Source organism: Mauremys reevesii, linkage group 2, assembly GCF_016161935.1.
Source record: "Mauremys reevesii isolate NIE-2019 linkage group 2, ASM1616193v1, whole genome shotgun sequence".
Classification (NCBI taxonomy): domain Eukaryota; kingdom Metazoa; phylum Chordata; order Testudines; family Geoemydidae; genus Mauremys; species Mauremys reevesii.
Genome location: NC_052624.1, coordinates 198,131,489 through 198,152,743, shown reverse-complemented (window position 1 = coordinate 198,152,743; position 21,255 = coordinate 198,131,489). Strand labels below are relative to the sequence as shown.

Sequence of the window (21,255 nt, the reverse complement as noted above, 5' to 3'; positions counted from 1 at the left end):
TTGTCAACAAGTGTATAAAGCATTGCCCATTAGCAGAAGTCCAAACAGTCAGAGAACAATATTTTATCATGGTCAGTTTGGCTCAGTTTGTAAATACCAATTTAAAAGACTTCACATTATGAAGGGAGGGGCAGAAAAGTTACAGGAAATAGGCCTTTCACCTACAGCTCTCTAAGGATCTACACTCATATGCAAGCCACTCATACCATCCTGGACTACTTCTCAGAGACTATTAGTGGCCATACTATCTTTTAAATCAGAATGTATTGCTGGAACCAATTAAATGGTCATTCACTTAAACATGAAGTTTCAGTCACAAGAAAAGAAAGTGTTAATGGATTTCTTGACCATCACAAAAGGAGACCAGTGGCTCAATTTTCCCGGTCTTCCTCCTCTTAAAGAGACACAAGATAATCTAGATGGACTCATCTCTTTTCAGTGATGGAGCCTGACAGTGAACTTTTCCAAAAATTAGAATTCCTTAACTGATGTAACCTGTAGTGTAGAAAACAGACTATGTGTACTGTGTTAAACTGTGTGCTGAACCTGTGCAGATAACTATTGCCTACTTGAGGTTAGAAAAACAACTAACTCAGGATTAAGCAGATTGGACACAAGTGTTCAGATATGAAAGACTGATATATTAAATATTCCACTTACTCCAGCCCTCTACAAACTTTCAAGTGCTTGTACAAAGACAGAAATACAAGGTTACTACACTTTTTACATTTACGAGGAATAATCCTGGTGTACTACTCAGGAAAAGCTTACATTCATGTCAGTAGGAGTTTTGCTCAAATAAAGACCTCTGAGTTGGGCCAAAATTTTCTCATAAGAAATCAACCTAAAATAAACAGCAAGACAGTGTATTCAGAAAAGTACAATGTTCTGATTTTAATGACTTTCAAAGTAATCTTATTTACACAATGAACACAGTGCATTCACATATTCAATATCTTACAGCTCCCTGTAAAAAAAACCAAAACAAAACCAACCCACATTTTATTAAAACTTTAGACGTTGAATTTAGTTTTACACTTTAAGACACTGAACCATGACTAACTGTAAAGCTATTCAATGGGTCTCCAATTTCATGGTAAATTTACATGGCAGTTCCCTGTGAACAAATTGGTTTTGGAGGTGAGGGGGAAAGAAAAAAGAAAAAAAATATATAGAGTAAGATTAAATAGCAGTAGGGTGAAAAAAGCTGATGCTTTGCAGAAACATCAAGTGTTTTCGTAAGCTGACTAGACCATTCGCTAAGCATTTAATATATTTTTCCACACATATAAATGTTAAAATGATTCACATTTGGGTAGAGGTCACATATACAGACTTTCTAGATCAATACTAATGGAACCTTAATTTGCATCAGCTTAAATAAATTTAGAAATGGACTTGTGACACAGAGTTTGGACTTGGATCCAAACCGTTCCAAAATTAGAGGGGGGTTCAGTTCTCAGTTTCTAATGCAGGCCCATCTCTAATTAACATCTCCCTTAGTTGACAGCTCAGAAGTGATAATCTTTTACCTATGAAGTGAGGACAGCTTAAGAGATATCTGAGTATTCTTATCCCTCTGTGTCAACCCCTGCTCTTCTGTTTACCATCACTAAAGATTTATTTGAATACGCAGATGGTTCTTAAGTCAAAACTACTGAAGTGTTTTCCAGTCTTTTCAGAATGCAAATCAAAAATATTGTGCAATTTTATATCACAGCATACTTCAAAACTAAAATGGTATCCCTCCTGTTATCTGCCTGGCAATCTGTTCATCTGTGGTCTCTTCCTTCTCTTTTTCACGATCTTTGTTCCAATCTTTAAGGCCTTCTGGGAGTGAAGTATCTTCATCTAGACTGCCTGTGCCTTCAACAAATTCTTCGTAAGTAGATTTTTCTGCAAATGGTCTTGGGCCAAGTAGTTCAACCATATCACTTTTATCTATTACCTCCTTCTCCAACAGTCGTAAAGCAACCTGAAAATAGCAACAAATTATATTACACAAACAGGTACAGGATGTATTTGCTTTTTCACATGAAAGAGGGAGAGCACTTAGAGAGGCAGTCTGTGCTTCAAAATTCTATGCTGGTAGATTTTAGGCGGAGAGTTGGAATTCTCAGCAAGGTTCACTTCATGCTGTAAGACCTTCAACGTGCATGAAAGTAGTTGAGAATTTTGCACTTTTAAAACCCTGTGAGTATCAGGTGCAGTGCCTTGAATACCACTGTTGCTCAAGGATGGCTGCTTCAGAATAATGCTGCTGCTGCTGGAGAACTCTGGAGAATGTTACAGGGATTTAATAATGGATAGAAGGCCAGCTTCTTAGTTGCTCCTGTATCTTTGCTCACCACACCATTAAAAAGGCACAATGGGTCTGAGGTTGACTGTTCTGTTCAGAGTATTCACCAAGCTACAAAACAAAGCTATTACTGTCTAAATTCCACTCTGCAGAATATAGCATGTACATTACCAGAGGAAAGTGGTATAAGACTGTAGGTTGCAAGCTTCTTGAGCAAGTGATGTCTTGTACAGCACTCCATGCATAAACAACAGAAGTGTAGGCTATGACAAGGACAACAGCAGAAGAACACAACACACATTTCTTTGGAATGTACTTAAAAGAATATTTCATCATGGAAAAATGAAACATGAAGTAGGGAGGGAGAGATTGAGAAGAGAGATTAAATGTTAACAAGGAAAACAAGAAAGCTTACAATGGTTTAATAAACAGGAAATATAGAAGTGTGGTTGACAGACACTTGGCTCCTGTATTCTCATTGTTCATAACACTTAAGATGAAATTTTGCCAAATTTTATAACTGTTCCTTTTGATGATGAGACACTACTGCACATTCTGTCTTTCTTGGGGTGGTAGTCAGCTATACCACTCTGACAGAAACCAATACAAGTTGTTGTATTCTTGCAGATAAGTCTGTCAGATAATGCACATCCAAGAGAATGGTCTTGTCCTTGGAAAGATCAGTCTGCCTGGAGGAGCTTATGGAGGAGGGGAACCTGAACTGAAGTGGGATCCCCAAGGTGCATTATTTCCAATCTGTGAGCCCTGTTATCTAAAAATTTAAAAACATTTCAGAGGGAGGAGAAAAAGAGGAAATAATTTTACACGTTCATCTTCCATAAGATTAAAGTGAAGTTTTACACCATACTCTTCCAGATACCTACTATCTGCAGAACCTTGATGTTTAATTTTACCCTTTTACTGTTTCTTCCCCCGCAACAGCTATAGGCTTTGCAGGAGAGTAATTCTGTCTTCGAATCTGCAAGAAAACTTGCAAACAGAACAACCCTAAGTACAGCTATGAAGATACTGGAATAATAGTGCACAATAGGCTTCTTACACACCTTGTTGCATATTGGCAAGTACTCAACTTATTACAAGACATTTGAATGCTTTAGATTGTTGAAGAATTTATTGGTCCAATACTCAACATATTTATGTGAATATCTATGCATATTTATCTATGTATTCAGTTCATTCTGGCCATTTTAACTAGTAAACTTGACATTGGTGATAAGAGATTTTATTATAAAGCCTACCTTCTCCACATATGCTTTCTTCTCCATCAAGAGAGTTACTGTCCTTTCATAGGCACTGTTAATAAGATTTCGCACTTCTTCATCAATCAGTCTTGCAGTTGCCTCACTGTAAGGTTTCTCCAATACCATGTCCCCTTGACGCGGGAGATCAAAGGAAATCTGCCCTACCTTTTCATTCATGCCAAACTGAACAATCTGAAAGATGACCAGTGCAATGAGTGGAAGACTTAGATTAGTGTAGTACTGGAAAATAGAGCATCAAGGAAAAGTAACCTATTTATAAGTTGAATTAAAATATATGTTTATTAGAATGAGAAAATAGCATTTTTTCTACAAAACACATAACACTAGTGTTAATTCCCTCTTTTGTAAATCACTAACAGATTCCTTCAAGTAGGAGATTCATAGTTATCTATCTTTGACACATTTCAAAAAGATCTGTAAACAGCCAAGATGCATTTAAATACTCACTATGTTTGAATGTTTCTGAGTTACAAAAGTATCATTGTAGCCATGTCGATCCCCGGATATTAGAGAGACAAGGTGACATGAGTGAGGGGATATCTTTTATTGGACCAACTTCTGATGGTGAGAGAGAGAACCTTTCAAGCTACACACAGCTATTCTTCAGGTTTATGTAGCTCGAAAGATTGTCTCTCTCACCAACAGAAGTTGGTCCAATAAAAGATATTACCTCACCCGTGTCTCATAAAGTATGGTAATTCTGTTCTTTTCGAAAGTTTTCCACAAAGTATTTAAAAATTTTAAACAGCATATAAATGACACTTAGTGTGTTGAGTCAGGAGTACATTTGAAATTCAGTTCAAGACACTCAGAAGGTAAAAGTATCACCATCCTGTAAATGTACCCTGGAATAGTAGGAAATATCTTCCTGACCCCATATGCTAATTAACTTCCGCACATACCTCAGTGCGCATAACAAAAATTTATTCCGCACATGGATGAAAAAAAATTAGAGGGAACATTGCTAATGACCTCACTCAGCTGAGTCTTTACATTAATAACACCACAAATCACCACTGAGAAGTCTTATTTATTATATTAAACACTCGAATATTAGCCTTCTTTTCATCCTTACATTTACAGCATGTGGTGCATTAAACACATGGTTTCCAGCTATTAACTACATACCCATGGATACAGTCTAGTTGAGCAATCAGGACTCTAAGGTATATAACTACGAGAATGTGTCCACAAAACCAAACTTGTAAACTAAAATATTAAAGCCATTTTCTAAGTGCAAAATATCTTTGCACATTTGAGTGTAGCCATGTCACCTACACATTCCTGCAGAGCAATTGGCTTTAATTAATGGCCTAGAGATCAAATCAATGTATATGATGCAATGATCACAGCCCAGCCATGGATTATTGCTATGGGCGAAAACAGATGCTGAAGACAAAGTGACAATATCATGCAACAGATGCATACCGCATGACAATATAGCCTTGCACAATAAAATATGGTCTAAATTCTGCAACTCAAAAACCTGGCCAGCCAGAGTGTGCTCTTCTTCAAAGTTATTTTGTATTAAACAACAGTTTAGTGGGCAACACAGAAAATAAAATTTCCTACTTGAAGTACAAACCTGAGCATATGCACTCTGAGTCACCTTCTTCAAATCATCTTGGGCTCCTGTTGTAATTCTTCCGAAAAAGATTTGTTCTGACACACGTCCTCCCAGTGTCATGCACATTCTGTCAAGTAACTGCTCTTTGGTGTAAAGGTATTGTTCTCTGGGTAAATACTGGGCATAACCCAATCCTTTGCCACGTGGGATAATAGATACCTTGGTTTAAGGAAAAAAAAAAAGACAGTTACCTTTTCTGTAACTGGTGTTCTTCGAGATGTATTGCTCATGTCCATTCCATATTAGGTGTGTGCGCTTGCCACATGCACCAGCGCGGGAAGTTTTTCCCTTTGCAGTATCCATAGGGGAGTGGCTCTGGCGCCTTCTGGAGTGGCACCTGCATGATTCCGTATAAGGGGCGCCACCGGCTCTCTCCACCCTCAGTTCCTTCTTGCCAGAAACTCTGACAGGAGGGAAAGAGGGCGGGACATGTGCTCTTCACTGGTCTTGTGTGGTTTGGGACAGAACACCAGGAGGAAGGTGTTCTGGCTCATATGGAAGGTGGAGACCATCTTCAGCAGGAAGGCCGGGTGGTGCCACAACTGAACCTTATCTTTGTAGAAGACCATGTACGGAGGCTCTGAGGTCAAGGCTTTAACTTCAGTGACCTTCCATGACAGGTGAGAAAAGGAGCAGGAACCCAGCGGCTCAAAGGGTGGGCCAGTGAGCCTAGAAAGGACCAAGTTAAGATCCCACTGTGGGATGGGAGCTTGTACCTGCGGGAAGAGTCTCTTAAGCCCTCTCAGGAATCTGACCATCATGTCAAGGGAAAACATTGTCTGTCCTTGGATAGGTGGGTGAAAAGCATAGATGGCCGCGACATGCACTCTAATGGAAGAGTGTGCCAGGCCCTAGTTCCTCAAATGGAGCAGGTAGTCCAAGACAGCTTGTATGGAGGAATGAGGGGGAGAGGTGCCCCATTCAGACGCCCAGTGGGAAAACCTCATCCACTTGCCCAGTAAGTCAGTCTGGTTGAGGGCTTCCTACTTTCCAGGAGGACCTGTTGGACCCCTTCCGAACAGGTCCATGCCTGCAGGTTCAGCCACGCAGCATCCATGCTAAGGTTGTGGTGTAAAAGCCAACCATGGTCCTGTGACAGCAGGTCTGGTTAGTTGGGCAGGACTCAGGGAGGGGCCGCGGTCTGGTTCATGAGCATGCCGTACCAGTGTTGGCGAGGCCACACTGATCATGATAACCTGCACCCTGTCTCCCTTGATCTTTGCTAGGGCTTTCTGATGAGCAGAATTGGAGGGAACACGTACATCAGGCTCCCTCTCTACAACAGGAGGAAGGCATCAGAGAGGGAGCCCTGGCTCAGACCTTGCCAAGAACAAAACCGGTGGCATTTCCTGTTCTGTCTGGTAGCAAACAGGTTCACTTGGGGAGTTCCCCACCTTTGGAAAATAAGGAAGGCTATCTCTGGATGAAGTGACCACTCGTGGTGAGAGGAGAAGCACATGCTGAGCTGGTCCACCAGCGTATTCCTGACACAGGAAGTGACAAGCTTCCAGGTGGATCTCGTGGCTGATGCAGAAGACCCAGAGACGGCCTCCTGACAGAGAGCCAAAGAGCATGCTCCTCCTTGCCTGCTGACGTAGAACACTGAAGCTGTGCTGTCCGTCAGGACTTGTATCCTTGCCCGACAGGGGGGACAGGAAGACTCTGCACGCCAGCCGGACTGCTTGGAGCTCTTTAACGTTTATGGGCAACTGCACCTCCTGCAGGGACCACATCCCGAGACTGGAAGACGCTGAGATGAGTACCTCAGCTGAGGTCCGAGGCGTCTGACATCAACTCGATGGAGTGAGGAGGGTTGTGAATGGAAGCCCCTCCAGGACTGTCCATAGGTCAGTCCACCATCGCAGCGAGGTAAGTATCACCTGGGGAATGGTAATTATCTTCTCTAGGGGGTCTCGGGACTGGGAAAGGACTGTCCCCAGCCATTGTTGCAGGCCGCATCCAGAGCTTGGCATGGCGGACCACCTAAGTGCACGCTGCCATGTGGCCCAGCAGGCACAGACTGCTGTAGTTAGAGGGAATGCGGAGACTTCCATGATGAAGTTAATCAATGTCTGGAACCTTTTCAGCAGCAGGAACACTCTGGTGCAAGTCAAGTCGAGGACCGCTCCGATGAACTCTATCCTCTGCACTGGCACTAATGTTGACTTTTTGTCATTTACCAGTAGGCCCAGAGAGCGGCACGTAGCTTGAAGTACCACGACATCCCTTTGGACTTGAGACCTGGAGCTGCCCTTGATGAGTCAGTCATAGAGGTACAGGTAGATCTGGATACCCCAGCGACTGAGGTAAGCGGCTACCACTGACATGCACTTGGTAAACACCCTCGATGCGGTCACCAGGCCGAATGGGAGGACCACAGACTGGTAGTGGTGGGGCCCCATCGTAAACCGGAGGAAGCGTCTGTGTCCTTGCAAGATCCCTATGTGGAAGTATGCGTCCTTCTACTCGAGGGCAGCATACCAGTCTCCCGGATCCAGGAAGGGAATAATAGAAGCCAGAGAGACTATGTGGAACTTTAGCTTCCTTAGGTACTTGTTGAGGTCTTGCAAGTCTAAGATGGGCCGTAGACCACCCTTGGCCTTTGGGATTAAAAAAGTACTGGGAAGAGAACCCCTCGTTCCTGTAATCGAGAGGAACTTCTTCCACTGCACCCAGCTGTAGCAACCACTTCACCTCCTGTGCTAGGAGACTCTTGTGAGAGGGGTCCCTGAAGAGGGACAGGGAAGGCAGGTGAGAAAGGGAGGATAGAAAGGAACTGGTGGGTATAACCCTGCTCCACTGTGCTGAGGAGCCAGCGGTCCAAAGTTATAGCGGTCCAAGCACGGAGGAAAAGGGAAAGGTGGTTGGAGAACATTGGGACAGATGGATCTGGAGAATGGTCTGGTAGGTCGCCTTCAGGTGTGCCCTCAAAATGCTTATGCGCCAGAGCTGGGACATAGAAAGCCAGGATTTTCAGAGTGGTGTGGGAGTCATTGAGGCCATTTAACTTGCTGTCTCTTTGATCCGCAAATAGAGCTCGTCTGTCGAAGGGCAAGTCCTGCATTGACTGCTGGGACTCAGTAGACAACCCAGAGAGGAGCAGCCAGGAGGCTCGCCGCATGGAGATAGCGGAAGCCATGGTGCGGGCAGCAGCATCAGCAGCATCTGATGCCACCTGGAGGGCTGCCCTGGCCATGGTCGTGCCCTCATTGAGGATCGCTCAGAACACCTTCTTAGAAGTCTCAGGGAGCGACCCTTTGAACTTGGTCATGGCTTGCCACATATTGAAGTCATATCGGGCAAGGAGGGCCTAGTGGTTGGCCACTCTCAGCTGAAGGCTGGAAGATGAATAAGCCTTACATCCAAAGAGATCTAGCCTCCTTGAGTCTATTTTTGGGGGTGGCCCCAGGTTGTCCTGGTCTCTCCTTGTGGTTAATCACCTCAACCACAAGGGAATTGGGGGCAGGGTGGGAGTATAAGTACTTGCGTTCGGCCCTTTTTGAGATAGGGGCCAGGGAACAGAGGGGGTCTGCCACAAAGCATTAGTGATTTTGGAAACTCCTTTATGAAGGGACAGACACACCGTGGCAGGAGCCGACAAGCAGAAGATGTCAAACAGAGTCCAACAGCTCTTTCAATTCATAGAATATCAGGGTTGGAAGGGACCTCAGGAGGTCATCTAGTCCAATCCCCTGCTCAAAGCAGGACCAATCCCCAGACAGATTTTTGCCCCAGATCCCTAAGTGGCCCCCTCAAGGATTGAACCCACAATCCTGGGTATAGCAGACCAATGCTCAAACCACTGAGCTATCAATTCTTCTGCCTGAAGGCCCAGTTTAGAAGCGACCCTCTTCAAAAGTTCCTGGTGTGCTTGGCATCATCCCAAGGAACTGAGTGAGGGGGCCCCATGATAGCCTCATCTGGCGATGACGAGGATGATGCTGGTGCCACAAGAACCTCCACATCCATTGGGGTCCAGGACCTTGCTCCCCTGGGTCCTCCTGGACCTGTGGGGTCTTACCTGCCAAAGCCTGGAGCACCAGAAGGGAATGGGATTTTGAGGCTGCTGGCCTCTCTGAGGCTCCCAACACCAATTGGGTGGCCTGGGAAGGTTGGGTGAACCCTCAAGGGTTCCACGGGTATCATGGCACCGGCCACTGCACTTGAGGCCATGGGACAGGTTTTGGTGCTGATGATGTAGGCAGTACTGTCGGTACCGGGGCTTGTCCTGCAGTCAGGGAACCTTGCTCTGTGCCAGAGGTATAAATGGAGCAGTCGGTAATGGGCGACCAGGATCTGGCAGAGTGACTCTTGTCTGACTGGTGCTGGCCACTGCGTCTCGACATCAACCTGTCTGAATAAGACCAGCGTCTTGGTTGGAATCTCGGGGACCGACAGCATTCAGCGGACCTGCGTCGGACACCCGTTGATCCATGCCTCACGCTACACGAATAGTACTGGGTCATTGAATGGGACAGGGAGCCAATACTGGCCGGTCGCCGTGAGGATCTTCCTGAGTAGGGTCACCTACTGCCTGGAGATGGGCAATAACGGCCTGGTGATATCTGATCCTCGATTGCTCCCAAGATCGGTACCGGGCCCTTAGAAACAGGCGGCTGGTCCAGAAGTTCTTGCTGGGTGGTGTGTGCTTCACAGGGTCTGTGCCAGTCTACCGGCAAGGTAGATCTTGAGTCCCTCGAATGCTGCCCCCCATGCAGAGATCGAAGAGGGCTCCACCAAGCCTGCCTCTGTAGTCCTGAGGCGTGATGGCTTCGGGTGGGTGAGCAATGGTGGGACATCCCCCTTGATGGAGATCGGTGCCGCTGAGGCGGGGACACACGCATAGGTCTCAACACAGGTTTTCCCTGAGACCGCTGGAGCAGGTGTGGGCGGCACCGGGAGTGTCAGGCTCTCCTGACACTTTAATGGCTTTGGGCGTCAATGGCACGTGAAGCTGGCCAGGGCCTGCAGCGCTACAGAGTCACAGGTGAAGTATGGGATGGGCTGCACAGCTTGACCTGAGCTGGAGCCTGAGTTCCCAACGGGGGCGTTGAGCTGCCCGGCATGGGTCGTGGCTCACGCCCAGTCCTTTCATTTCTCTTACAGGAGGTAGGAAATCATCTCCTCACACTTTTTTTCAGCTTCTTTACCGGAGCTGGCTCGTGGACAGTGCTGGCAGAGCACTGCGCACGAAGGCCGTGGTGCTTGGTGCGGAGTCAGACCACTGCTCCAGTGCCCGAGTGCCGACTCTATTAGGAGCAATTTCAGATGAATATTGCAATCCTTCTTTGTCCTAGGCTTAAAGGACTTGCAGATACAGCACTTGTCACTTATTTGCCCTTTGCCTAAACGCCTTAGGCAGCTGGTATGTGGATCACTGATGGGCATAGGCTGTTTGCAGCGATCGTAGGGCTTAAAGCCTGGGGACAGGGGCATGCCCCGTCCCCCGGCTGAGTCCTGTTTTGGACTAATGAAGAGTTGAGAACTACTACTAAGAGTAACTAAGAAACTACTAACTATATACAATTATATTACAGGTTTTCAAACAACGCTAGCCAAAGCAGCAGATGTTCCAGCATCGTCACTGGCGACAAGAAGGAACTGAGGTTTGGGGGAGCCAGTAGTGCCCCTTACACCGCGCCATGCGGGCACCACTCCAGAGGGTGCCAGAGCGGGTCCCCTCTGGATACTATTAAGGGAAAATCTTCCGGCACTGGTGCATGTGGTGAGCACACACCCCTAATATGGAATGGACATGAGCGAGCACTTGAAGAAAACCACAGCCTTCAGATTTAATGGTAAGCTTAGAATTTGTGACAGGATAGGACTTTAGACATACCCCTTTCAAACTATGAAACAGACTTAAGATGTGGATGATCCTAACCAGGGATATCAACAGCTAAGGGAAGTATCTGGAAAATATTATAATATTTATACCTGGGATACAGCTATTATAATATGTCCTAATATTTTATTCAGCCAACCAAGATTCAAAAAGATACTTAAATCAAGTAAATTTGATTTGGTGATAGTAAGGAACTTTAAGCCCTTTTAGTATTAAGTGTCCTGTGACAGAGTGTACAGAACTCTTGACATCCTTTTTCCATTTATTGGCAAGGAGGGTGTCCATGTTTAATAGTCTTCTGCATAAGTTGTAGGAGTTTGGGATGCCTGCAGTTGGAGACAAGTGGATAATTTTAAGAACAGAAAATGACTAGTAGCACAACTACTTGACACCCAGATAGTTAAAACTGGAATCAGGAGACTGTACTCAGCCATCTGCTTGTCAAGCTTTATGCATCTGTTTAAAATCAGATAATTAGAACAAACCCTAGATCAATGTTTTTAAAGCTGGATGCCCCCAGAGGATACCTATTCAATTGAATTTAACATACACTTTATGTAACCAAACAATGGACTGGAGACATTAGAAATCCTAAAAGAAATGTAGAGATCTGATACAGATATAGTTCTTTATTCACAAACTGTGAAACATCTCTATTTTACCTTTTAAAAATTAACATAAGCGTAAGTATTTAACTCCTGAATTATGATCCAAAAAAAGAAAAATACGTTGGGTAGATTATACTGATGAAATGGCATAGTAACAAACAGTAAAAATATCAAAGCAGATAGGCACTGCAGAAGTGAGATTTTCATTTTAGGGTCTCAAAGCCACGTCTCCTGACCTCAGCTCCATGATCTTTACCCTCTCTAGATCATCTCATGACAGTGACATATACTGTTTTAAAAGCGCATTACTGCCTACCACAAGTCACTTTTTCAAATCCTTTTCTACTGCAAACTAAGACCTCAGTCTGTATACATTAAAATGTTTTTCCCACATGTGCAGCAGCTTCAGCTACCCTGGACTGTGGCTTCAGTAGTATATTCAAAGCAGAGCTCTAGTAGCAGCCATCTTAAAACATAATACTTATCTAGATTGGCCTATTTTTAATTGTGCAATACTTTTTATGAGAAAAAGATTTAACGTCCAGTGCTGTTAATCTAGCACCTTTCATCAAATCTAAACAAACTGATACTTGAGATGCAATCTAGTCTGTACACAAATAGCTGGAAGGTTTTGGATTAAATTAACAAGAAGATTGGAAGAGGTGAGAGAATGATCAACAGAATGGAGAGCATGGGTGGGCATGATGTAGTCATTACTGAGAATGCTAGAAGTAATGAAGATTTAGGATACATTTTTCAGCAAAGATGAACAAATCTGAGAATGGCTCATAACCAATCATAATGTAGAAATGCTTTAGCAATCCTTAAATTGTATTCTGAACTCATGATGTATCTACCTCAGTGGTTCTCAACCTCTTACATGCTGAAACTCATTCGCTCAGGTTGTCAAAGCACAGCTCGGACCTCCCCCTCTCATTTAGTAATATGAGTACAGAGTGGTTGCAACGCCATTATACCTGGTCATGACCCCCCCCGGTTGAGAACCAACAGTCTTCTCCATCCCTCTTCAGTGTTCCTCAAACCTAGAGGAAACCTCTCTAGGCATTGGATTGGAAATTAAACCTGAATTCCACTCTGTCTTTGGCCTCTCTGCTAATACTGCCAACAAAGTTGCCAATTAGTGTGAACTGTTGTGGTGGTTTTTGTCCTTGAAGGACTGCACTGAAACTCATCAGTTCACTTCTCATAAGCTGCTGAATAGCTGTCATATGGTTGCAACTGCTTGTCACTATTGAATCGACCCAGATTTGAATCTGATCTAACCAAGGCAGGCTCTAAATCTCACAAACTATCTAGTTCCTAATATTTTGTATTCTTTTTAAACAAACCAGGAGGATGGTAGCTGGATTCATAACAGACACTGGGAAATTACAGTGGACAAGACAATTCCTAATACTGTAACATGGTAATATGGCATCAAGCTATTCAACAGAACATATTTATTTTGAGCCAGATAGGAGTCTATTTCACCTTCCAAGAAGGCCCTTAATAGCAGACCCCCATAAAAACTGATCAGAAATAGTTAAGAAAAAGCTAGCTGCAAAGGAGAACCAAGAAAGTAGCATCTTAGAATTTACATGGTCTTTCACAAAACTATGTTTTAATACCTGATAGGACAGTAACAAATATACATTTTTATATTTTCTTCCCAAGCAAGGAATAATAAAAAGTGAATTAGTAACCTTATACTTCTAATTTAGTGTCCCTTTTTCTAAACAAGGGAATTTTTTTTGTATTTTACCTTTAAGAGTGGGTCAGCATGTTCCAGAAACCATCCTGCTACTGCATGGCCTGCCTCATGATATGCTACTGTCTTTTTCTCCTCGGGTTGCAGTACCTGCGTTTTCTTTTCCAAACCTTTACAAAGAACACATTAACTTACCAAAAGTTTCAGACACACCCTCTTCCACAAAAACACTTAACATTCCATTTCCTATTGGCATTTCTATGTATTGATACCATGCCTGTCACAGTGATATTTAGGTACCAAGTATGGAATATATTGTTAAGTCAAGAGATAAGAAAAAAAGAGATGCAAAATTCTAATTTATTTAAATTCCATATTCATCTTGAAGATAAAGTCTTGCATGTTGTACTTTTATCAAGAAGACTTTCTAATTTGGACATAATAGTTCTTCAGTATATTCTGATGCACTATACTAAAGCTTCCTCTTTAAATCAAACAATACCACTTTATTTTGTATGGTATCTTTCAAACTAAGTGCATCTCAAAAGGCTTTTAAGTGATAAAGAGTTAGCTGTTCTTCCCCTCAGCTTAAGCAAATGAGAAAAGAAGTTTCCTGATGAGATTTGTAATGGAATGGAGAATCAGTGAGGCAGAGGAACGTTTTAACATGTGATGCCAATTCTTTTAAAATCTTAAGATACAACATTAACTGTTAGTGCAAAACTAAAGACTTATTTTTCAAAATATCTGAAATAGATCTGAACTACAGCATTTAAATAGAAACCTTATCCCACTCTTTTCCCTTGTTGACCAATGATCCATTCTATTCTCTCACCTCCTATTACTCGTTCAATCGCTTGCTCAAAGTGCTTTTGGTTTATGGCATCTGAAAGGTGTCTTGCAGCGATCAAAGCAGCTTCATTACAAACATTAGCAATGTCAGCACCTAAAAACCAAGGCAGAGGATGTGCAGTGTCATTTCCAACTACAGTACTGATTTCTTTAGCACTAACAGGATGAAAATAGTCTGGTGCTTGGCTAAGTGACTGAAGCATCCCAATAAAACAAATGTCACAATAAAGCTTGAGGGAATGGTTTTAATTCCTACAGAAAAATCTGTTTTTAACAGTGACTCAAATTAAGTATATGTTAAAGAACTAGAGTGCCACTGAATATATTATGCTGTATAAATACATTCAGTAAGATTAATGGACCCAATTCTTTAAATCAATTAAGAGGAATTTATTGTTTGTGAAGTGCTCAACTAGTAAGTCCTATATCCTAAAGTCTGCTATCTAGCTACAGACCAGGTACAGAATGGGCAGCAACAGTGAAGGCTTTCCCCATATGGGCCCAATGCAGCTCAAACCTTGCTTGGGAATGATCTCTTGTAAGAACACATGGACAGCTCTGGTTTCAAGCCATTCAATCATTGGTATGTATACAGAGACTCCATAGAATGACACCAATTGATGACAACTATGGTGGTGGTACAGTGTTGTAGACAAATACAGCAACATAGAGACAACATTTTATATAGACCGCCACTGTCAGATGACAACAACTTTTGGTCAGTACAGACCTGGGCTGGATTAGAACAGTGATTAAAATTTCCAAAACCCATTACTAGGAAGCATGTTTCAGTATCTGAGAAAAAGTCATGACAACATTTGATTTTAAACTAAACTTTCTGCTGAGGTAGAAAATAAAATACATTATGTATGGGTTTTTCCCCCGGTAACATTTAGAGTCAGAAAAGGAACATCCAAATGAATGTATTAATTAAAACAAAACAAAACAAAAGTTTCAGTAGTAGTGAGAATTAGGTGACTTTTTTGGCGGAGGGAGGAGGGAATTGCCATCTGGATCTGTCACAATGATGTAACAGAGGGAGAATTTCATACTGTACCTAAAAATTATTAGCCATGCAGAAAAGTAAAGATGTAGGAGGGTGGGGAAGGAAAGAAAACAGTATCGGCAATCCCGATAGCTGGTACAGCTGATGTAATGAGTGTATTTAGAGCAAGTATGGCTTTATAATTCACTTACCTGAAAACCCAGGAGTTAGTGATGCAAGTTTTCTTGCCAAGTTATCTTTATCTATGATGCTTTCTAGTTTCAGGGGCCTGAGGTGAACTTTGAAAATAGATGCTCTTCCCTTTATATCTGGGGGTCCTTTAAGGGGTTAAAAAGAAATTTTTGTATTTAATACATAATAAACATATGTCTACCTATTAAAAAAGCGAACACTTAGGCATGGGGATAGTTCTGATGATTTGTGGGAATATTTATGTGCCCAAGTGATTGTAGGAACACACTGATATAGGCTAAGATATAGATAATCTTACCAATGTAGATCTGTCTATCAAAGCGCCCTGGTCTCATTAGTGCAGGATCTAAGATATCTGGTCTATTGGTTCCTGCCAAAATGACTACATTTGTGGTAGTGTTAAATCCTGTCCAAAAAACAAAAACAGAAAGAACCATGAAGTGGGTAAACAATATTTAATACCACATGATCACCATTCATTAATATAATAATAATCTGATGTAGCAGAAAGTAGTTTAGACTGTCCACTTTACAGAACTACTGCATCTCTGTAAGCCAAAGAGAATCAGTGCATTAGAAAGAAGCACTTTTTAAACCTAACCACTATACCAGTGGTTCTCAGACTGGGGTCCATGAGGGTACTCCAGGGGGTCCGCAAGTCATGTCTGGGACCACCAGCCCCACTGATCAACTCCTCCCCTGCCCTCCCACTGCCTCCTGCATGCTGCAGAACAGCTGTTCTGTGGTGAGTGGGAGGCGCTGGGAGGGATGGGGAGGAGCACGGACAGGGTGCACTTGGGGGACGAGGCGGAAAGACGCGGGGAAGAGGAAGGGCAGGGGTGGGGTGGGATGGGGGCGAGGCCTGGGGCTGAGCAGGAGTTGAGCACCCCTGGGGAAAATTAGAAGCTGGCTTAGGGGGTCTGCAAAAAAATTTAAATCAAAATGGGTGTTCTCAGGTTGCTAAAGTTTGAGAACTGCTTCACTATACAGTAATCCACTCAAGGTCTTAAGGTAGTGATACTGCAAATACCTTAGAAACTCATTAGTATATGTGGCAGAAAATGTCTGGATTCTCACAACTTGTTAAAAAAGGGGGCGGGGGGGTCTTGGGTTCTGCCTTGGGTAAGTCACTGTATTAAGATATAGTTTATTCTACATATTTGGCAGTGAATATAATGCTAATGAAATTCTGGGATTAGTAACATTGACTGGAGATGGACTAGTCTTGAGCAAAGACTTTTCCATACAAATCTGCCAAAGAAACAAACCTCAAATGCAGAATCTATACTCTATTTCCTGAACACTTTTAAGTGAAGACCTCAACGTGTGCCAAACCAAGTGCTCTCTCTTTAATTTAAATAAATGGGGAAAAGCACGTCATTATATTCATTTTACTTATAGCTGACCAGGATTTTAGCTAAGATTTATAGATGTGAACAGCTAATGCATTATTTCATTTTCTCTTCCTTCTGCACCCACATCTATAAAAACATTTTTGTCCATGACGAATATTATATTTATCTCATTCGATTACAAAATAATCAAGATACATCTCTTATAACCCAGTATTAGAACTAAATAGTTACCATCCATTTCTACTAGAAGTTGGTTGAGTGTGTTTTCTTGTTCACTTTGCCCTCCAAAGTTTCCCCGTCCTCTCTTCCTTCCTACTGCATCTATTTCATCAATGAAGAGAATGCAAGGGGCGTTTTTACGGGCCAGAGCAAATAAATCACGGACCTTAAAAAGAGAAGGCAATACCTTAGTTATTTTCAATCATCTAGTCACAAATATACCCAAGATCAGTGTTACATCACAGTATCACATCACTGCCTTTTAAGATTCCAGCTAATCTCACTGTTAAATGTTCAAAACAAGAGCCTCTAGCCCAAATGGCAAAGAATGGAAGACTACAATGAAGCCACAATACTGCAAGACTCAAAGGCAGTAATGCAAGAGGAAACTTGTCTTTCATACATTCTCGGGTTGCAGAGATTGTTTTAGGAAAACGTACCAGACCAGAGAGTTACATTTTTAAATAAAAACAACCACTGACTGTTGTACTTGCATGATTAAAGTGCTGTTCTATCCTGAACAGTAACTTTAACAATTGCATTGTGGGTCCCAATTAATCTCTCAATGGTTTACAAATCAAAATATGTTTGGTTTACAAGTTGGATAACTGTCCAACCCATACAGAACTCATTGCAGGATAGACATTTTTCTAAAGTTCAGTCCTACAAACACAGACTAGAATCTCTCAATACACTATCACTAGTAATAAAGGTTCTGTAAGACAAGTTATGTCACTAGTGATACATTTACATGCCCGTTGCCTTCACCAGGTTTGTACAAGTGTTCCAACTGTATCATAATAAAGAAGAGAATAGACTCCAGGTCAATGATAGCTGTGACAGCTTTACAGGGCCAACAGGAGCAAAAAGCAGTAAAAACCCCTAACAACTCATTTTTTTTCACTCAAGTAAACAGATAATACTGTGAATAGCCACAAAATAGATATGTGGAGAAAAGGGACACCAATTTTACATAGTTCTACTATAAAATGTGACTGACTTTTCAACTGTCATTTTCTTGACCAAAGTGAAGTTTAAGAGGTATGTGGCGTAGTATTTCTCCACTGCAGGCAAGTTAAATATGGAATGAGTTTTTGTAATTAATTAAAAAAAAAAAAGTTTTCACAATCCAAAAAAAAAAAATCACTGGTACTAGATGTATTTAGGTCTACTGTGTGATATGTTCTCAGTCAGCTTTAGTTTATCATCTGCAGGTAGAAGACATCAATGTGTTCAAGAGAGACATTACGGCCATGATCATACTTAACCTGCAGCCATGTTAAATTATAATACCTATATTTTAGTCCCATCCTATCCCCATTACATTGGCTAGGAACTGGCTTAGAAGTTAGCAAATATAATGCGAAGCAACAGGAAATTTTTGAAAATAATTGGTTAGAGTTATAGGGCATTTAAGAAGAGATGTGACATGAAATTTTGAACGCATCTTTTTCTGGGTTCCCTCACTTGCAAACACCTCTACTTTTCAGTATATTTCTCTCTTGGAAAACTTGTATTCAGGCTATACTTGAAGTTATGGTTTAATTAAGCAAACGTATTAACTATCATATCCAGTTGTAAAGGTTGTAGCCAATAAGACAGAATTTCAGGCTTTTGGATGCTGTGTGGCCCTATGGAGGTATTCTGCTGCCTCACCCTACTAATCAGACCATGAGGGTCTCATTAGAGCCAAGTCAGCAAGAGAAAAAGAAAAAAAACAAAAAGACAAAGAGCACTAACAGGGAAGAACAGGAAAGGAGAAGGCATGAGAATAAACCAATCCAAGAGAAAGCTTACACAAGGGTCTATGGAGATCTATTTGCCAATATAGTCCAGCTTCACAGCTTTATTACTCAGGTTACTAAAGCTGTAAAATAAAGGCATACTCCAAAAAGGCAAAAGGTGGTGCAATGAGAAATGAGTTTTGGACAAAACAATTGTTTGTTATACACAAAACTATGCTAACATTATGGTTGCAAAGTTAAGCACTCAAAAGTTAGGGAGTGCGAGAATGAAAGTTGAGTGCCCTTGTGCATATGTATTATATGGTTTTAAAGTACATGATCACTTTTTTTTTTCCTCCAGTGAACAGGATGGACTTGCTCTGGTGATGAATCAGGGTTGCTTTTATAAAAGGAGTCCTGTCTGCAGGACCTCCGCCTCATTTGTTGAAGTTGACAGATTTGTAATGAGTAAGGCAGGGCATTGCAGAAAGGATAGACTCATTGTGCCCTGGAAAACTGATTTTATCCCTGCCTCAGCCAGAGTTGCTGTGTGAACCTAAGAAAATCATTTAAACCAAATTTTTCCACAGGTGATCACTAATTAATTGTTCCTCATTCTCTAGGTGCCCAACTTGAGACCCTGGGACCTGATTTGCAGAAGTGTTGAAACTGAAATCAACAGGAACTGTACTTGAATATATAAATGTTATATACTGCTGAAGACTGAAAACTTGGGTCCTAGTTGTCTCAAATTTGGCACCCCAGATTACTAGAAACTTGACTTTAACTCTGCCTCAGCTCCTTATCTAGAAAACACCCCTCTCCTTGCACGGGTTTTGTGAAGATTAAATAATGTTAAGGCATTCTGATGCCATAGGTAGGAGCATCATAGAAAAATTGATAAGGAAATTAAATTCTGTATTCAAAGCAGGGTTTGAATAGTGTGCAGTAAATAAGGCCTGGGGCCAGATAGAACAAGCAGGATAAATAATATACTGAACAGCTACTCATTAATCAAGCACCTTCCACACAGTGTAACAAATGAGGCAGAAATCCTGTGGAAAAAAAATAACGTGATCATGTAATTAAAGATTATATTGTAATGTACACACACAAGGGGGCTGAATTAAAACTACACAGGTAACCTTAACTCTAGTGTTTCTTCATTTAGAGTGCTTGATGTATCAACCTTAATAATGTTCTTTTAACAATTTTCTTTTTTAATCCATAATTTTGTAGGATTTTAAAAAAGCATACTGAAAATCAGAAATTCCATCATCTGGCCTCATACTGTCACTCACATGGATCTTCAGCAGGGTTGATACCTTTAGATGCACAGCACAGACCTCTGCCACTTGAGCCAACAATAACTGTTAGCAGTGGTAAATTGCCATCCTTTATACGAACCAGCACTAGAGGAGGATGAAGCCATTTATCAGTGGGTTTCACTTAATATTTTCTGACGAGAAGAATGGTGAGACTCTGGAATCATAGGTTCCATTCCAGGTTCTGGAGGGGAATGCTCTCTCTAGCAGGAAGACTTCTGCCCATTCCCCCAGTCTTCATCTCTCTTGCCCCGTCCCCTCCAAACTCTCCCTGTCTCAGTCCTGTTTCTTCCTCACTTCTGGCTCCTTGTCCTAGGACCCTTACCCTTGTCCAACCAGATGCTGTTTTCATACACCCCCCCCCACCTTCCTGTACCCAGTGTCTTTGCTCTGTCAGTCCCTCCTAACTGTCTCCTCATCCAGCCGGTCTCTTCCTTCCCCAGCACTAGCTCCCAGTCCCACTCTCCCTCAGCAGGCTCGTCGTACAATCTGCTTCTTTCCATCTTTCCCCCACTTTGTCCCAGTCTCTAAGCACAGCTGTCCAAGTTCTCCCTACCCTATCCTAGCTCCTTGTCCGATTTGTGTCTCCTCTGCCCTGCCCCCATTCTCCTCCCTGGGTTCCTAGTTCCCATGTCCAGCCAATCCCAATGTCTCCCCAACTCCAGATCCTGTATCAGTGTCATCATCCCCTGCCAAACTAACTGGCTCTCATTCTTCTTCACACCTCCTTCCTTTAATGGCTTCCAGTACCAGCCTCCCTCAGCATCTGCCCCCTCATCCCAGTCCCCCTGCTCAACCAGTCCCAGTCTACCATTCCAATTCAGTCCCCTGGCCCCAATCTACTCCTTTCCCTCTTCCAGTCCTGATTTTGTGCCCTCTGCAGCTGAATCAGGCAGCTTTCCTCTCCATGTTGCCTGGATGTTAGCAGGGCTCAGGGGTGTAACTGAGAAGACAGAGAAAGAGGCTCCCTGCTCAGAGTTTTAGTGCCAAGCCCGGAGCAGCCATTACAGGGGAAGTCCTTCTGAGCTCCCGAAGCCCTGGGCTGGAGCATACTTCATCACTCTGTGGGGAATAGTACATACATCATCTGCCTGTGACTGGCGGGGAGGACAGAGTAGTCTCATTCTGTGTGGATGGCACATGTGCAAGTCTGGTCAGCACTAGCAGCTGAGAGAGGATTAAGCCATACATTAAGCTAAATGTGTATTGAAT

At 42.5% G+C, this 21,255-nt stretch overlaps 1 protein-coding gene across 2 annotated transcripts in view; it reads right to left on the bottom strand.

Annotated features, from left to right (window-relative positions):
- Positions 1 to 620: 620 nt before the first annotated feature.
- Positions 621 to 21,255, bottom strand: part of AFG3L2 (AFG3 like matrix AAA peptidase subunit 2) — a 48,490-nt gene continuing 27,855 nt past the window's right edge. The window contains exons 10-18 of one of the 2 annotated variants that reach the window (XM_039521725.1): positions 17,007 to 17,160; positions 15,719 to 15,826; positions 15,420 to 15,545; positions 14,206 to 14,316; positions 13,425 to 13,540; positions 5,168 to 5,368; positions 3,559 to 3,753; positions 1,726 to 1,975; positions 621 to 844 (exon numbers count right to left, since the gene is read on the bottom strand). In XM_039521725.1, coding sequence (XP_039377659.1) covers positions 1,733 to 1,975; positions 3,559 to 3,753; positions 5,168 to 5,368; positions 13,425 to 13,540; positions 14,206 to 14,316; positions 15,420 to 15,545; positions 15,719 to 15,826; positions 17,007 to 17,160 — 1,254 coding nt within the window. In that variant the 3' untranslated portion in view covers positions 621 to 844; positions 1,726 to 1,732. Of the gene's footprint in view, positions 845 to 1,451; positions 1,976 to 3,558; positions 3,754 to 5,167; positions 5,369 to 13,424; positions 13,541 to 14,205; positions 14,317 to 15,419; positions 15,546 to 15,718; positions 15,827 to 17,006; positions 17,161 to 21,255 lie in introns of those variants that run through there. The other variant, XM_039521724.1, reaches the window with a different exon arrangement.